Genomic DNA, 2,155 nt, shown 5'->3' on the forward strand with positions numbered 1-2,155 from the left:
AAAGATGCAGAGACTTGCATGCTTTCCGAATTGCCACTGACACTGGGTATCTGCGTTGAAGATTTCTCCTGGTAGTTTATCCGGGAACTTTAACTCAGCCACCGCCTGTGGTTCGTCGACTAAACAACTTGACTGGATTGTACTGTAATGTATGTTTCAACACGAGGTAAAATCAACATTTAAACGATATCACATACAGCAACACCTAAGTTTTCTGTCACCTGACTTTATTGACACCTGACTTTACAGACACCTGGTTTTACCAACATTACATTTTACTGACACCTGACTTCTCTGTCAGCTGGCTATACTGTCACCTGACTTTAAGGACACCTGACTTTATTGTCACCTGAGAAACATACTTAAGGTTATGAAATATTTATTTGGCTCATTCCTCCAAATAAGTGTGCTAACAACATCTAGGCCCCATTGTTCAAAGTTTACTGAACTGAAAGACAAATTAATACAGAACTTCCTTCGAGAATATGTTCCATGTATTCAAACCCAAGTCTCATCTCATTTAGCCTTGACTTTGGACCAGGTGAGCTAAAAACATCTGCTTGAACAATGAGTATATTTATTTCATTTGAAACATCTGTTTCATATGGCATAGAATTGAACATGCATATTTTTTCAGTGTATTTTGTAGGAACTTACTTGAAGAACCTATGGAGGTAGTTACGACTGCATTGGGACCATTTAAATATGCCACTCTTGGAGCTGAGTGTGGGAGACATAATCGTTCCAGTGTGCGGCCGACACATATTGTCCGTACCGTCGTGTAGCATCCCAAAACTACAACAAAGAGATTAGCATTAAACAGGTGCAAAAATAACATCATCTGTTTTAACTTATTATTCTTCCTCAAGAAATGACATCTTTATGTATTGGGGGTGAATATGACCTCATAAAAGAAGTTAAGTAGGTGAAATGGAAATAGTTATTTTCTGACTAATATCTCACATTTTGGTTAAAAAGAAACAAGTTCCAAGGAGTTCTGATTTTTCATTATTTCACGGGGATTCACAGATGCCTCCATTTTTACCTTGCATCAAGAAAAATTTACAGAACCTAAAACTAATATACATTGGATAACATATATGCAAAATAATGGTAGGTTCCTACAGTGAAAACATTCCACCTGCAGTTTGTCATAGCAATGTTTTACTACAGTAATATATATTAAATGGAGGGAACTCTGGACTTACTTGTGTCCGATTTCATGAGCGATGGTGAACGCTGTTGCCAGTCCGGAATCCTCCGTAACACTACAGCTCCTCAACCTGTTACACATCCCCTTCACAGGTGCAAATCCTGAAGTTCAAGAAGCGTGCAGTTGTCAAACCTAATACTTATACAATGTTGCCTTTATTTTTTTTACATTTTATTTTAGAGCTGTGTATATATATAACTTATACAGATTCGTATTTGAACTTTGACCTGTTATTGTGACCTTGAACTCAGAACTAGGCTTCTAAAAGGAGAGGCATTACACAGTTAGTGTGAAACATTGACACAAGTCTTTATCATTGTATTATTGTTAAATAAAATTGACCTTTGACCTATGACCTACAATGTTCTGAACAATAGATAAGAAGTCATGTCCAAACACACAAAGGGTCATTGGATGTTTGACCTCTAGTTGGGACCTTCACCCATAGTTCAGAATGGTATGACCTGGATAAATGTAAAACATTAACCTATGACCTATGTACTGTGACCTCAAAAATCTTAGTTGGTTATTCCAAATGCATTGTGGACTTTTGATTGTTGCCCTTATTTTTTTTCTTTTGACATCAGCAATTAAAATCTATGTATCTTGCTAATAATTTTATAGAAAAAAATAAAAAATATCACAGATCAGCTTCAATTATTACATTTTGCATATGTTTTTTTTATTTTAAAGAATGATTGGGCCTGATTTCTTACCTAGTGTATTACAGGGAGCGTTTCGAAGAGCACAGATGTCCAGTCCTGTCAGGAGTATGGCATGGTCATGCTGTCGATGTCGCTTCCCACCAATCACAGCCTGCCATTGGCAGAAACTATTGAGTGTTTTGTCAGCATTGTGACTGATGGTAAGTCCGGGCTAATAATGAAAATAACACACAAATATTAACACTTGCGCAAGCAAAAATATAAAGGAGGATCTCCC

At 36.8% G+C, this 2,155-nt stretch overlaps 1 protein-coding gene across 1 annotated transcript; it reads right to left on the bottom strand.

The window, feature by feature from the left end:
* Positions 1–41: 41 nt before the first annotated feature.
* Positions 42–2,089, bottom strand: LOC110444192 (A disintegrin and metalloproteinase with thrombospondin motifs 16-like; the record flags this gene model as incomplete). The annotated part of the gene is made up of 4 exons (XM_021488596.1): positions 42–142; positions 658–795; positions 1,209–1,314; positions 1,930–2,089. Coding segments are annotated over 4 exons (505 nt in total), but the record flags the coding sequence as incomplete, so codon positions are not given.
* Between the last annotated feature and the right edge of the window lie 66 nt (positions 2,090–2,155).

The sequence above is a fragment of the Mizuhopecten yessoensis genome, unplaced genomic scaffold (genome assembly GCF_002113885.1).
Source record: "Mizuhopecten yessoensis strain PY_sf001 unplaced genomic scaffold, ASM211388v2 hete_36057292, whole genome shotgun sequence".
Lineage (NCBI taxonomy): Eukaryota > Metazoa > Mollusca > Bivalvia > Pectinida > Pectinidae > Mizuhopecten > Mizuhopecten yessoensis.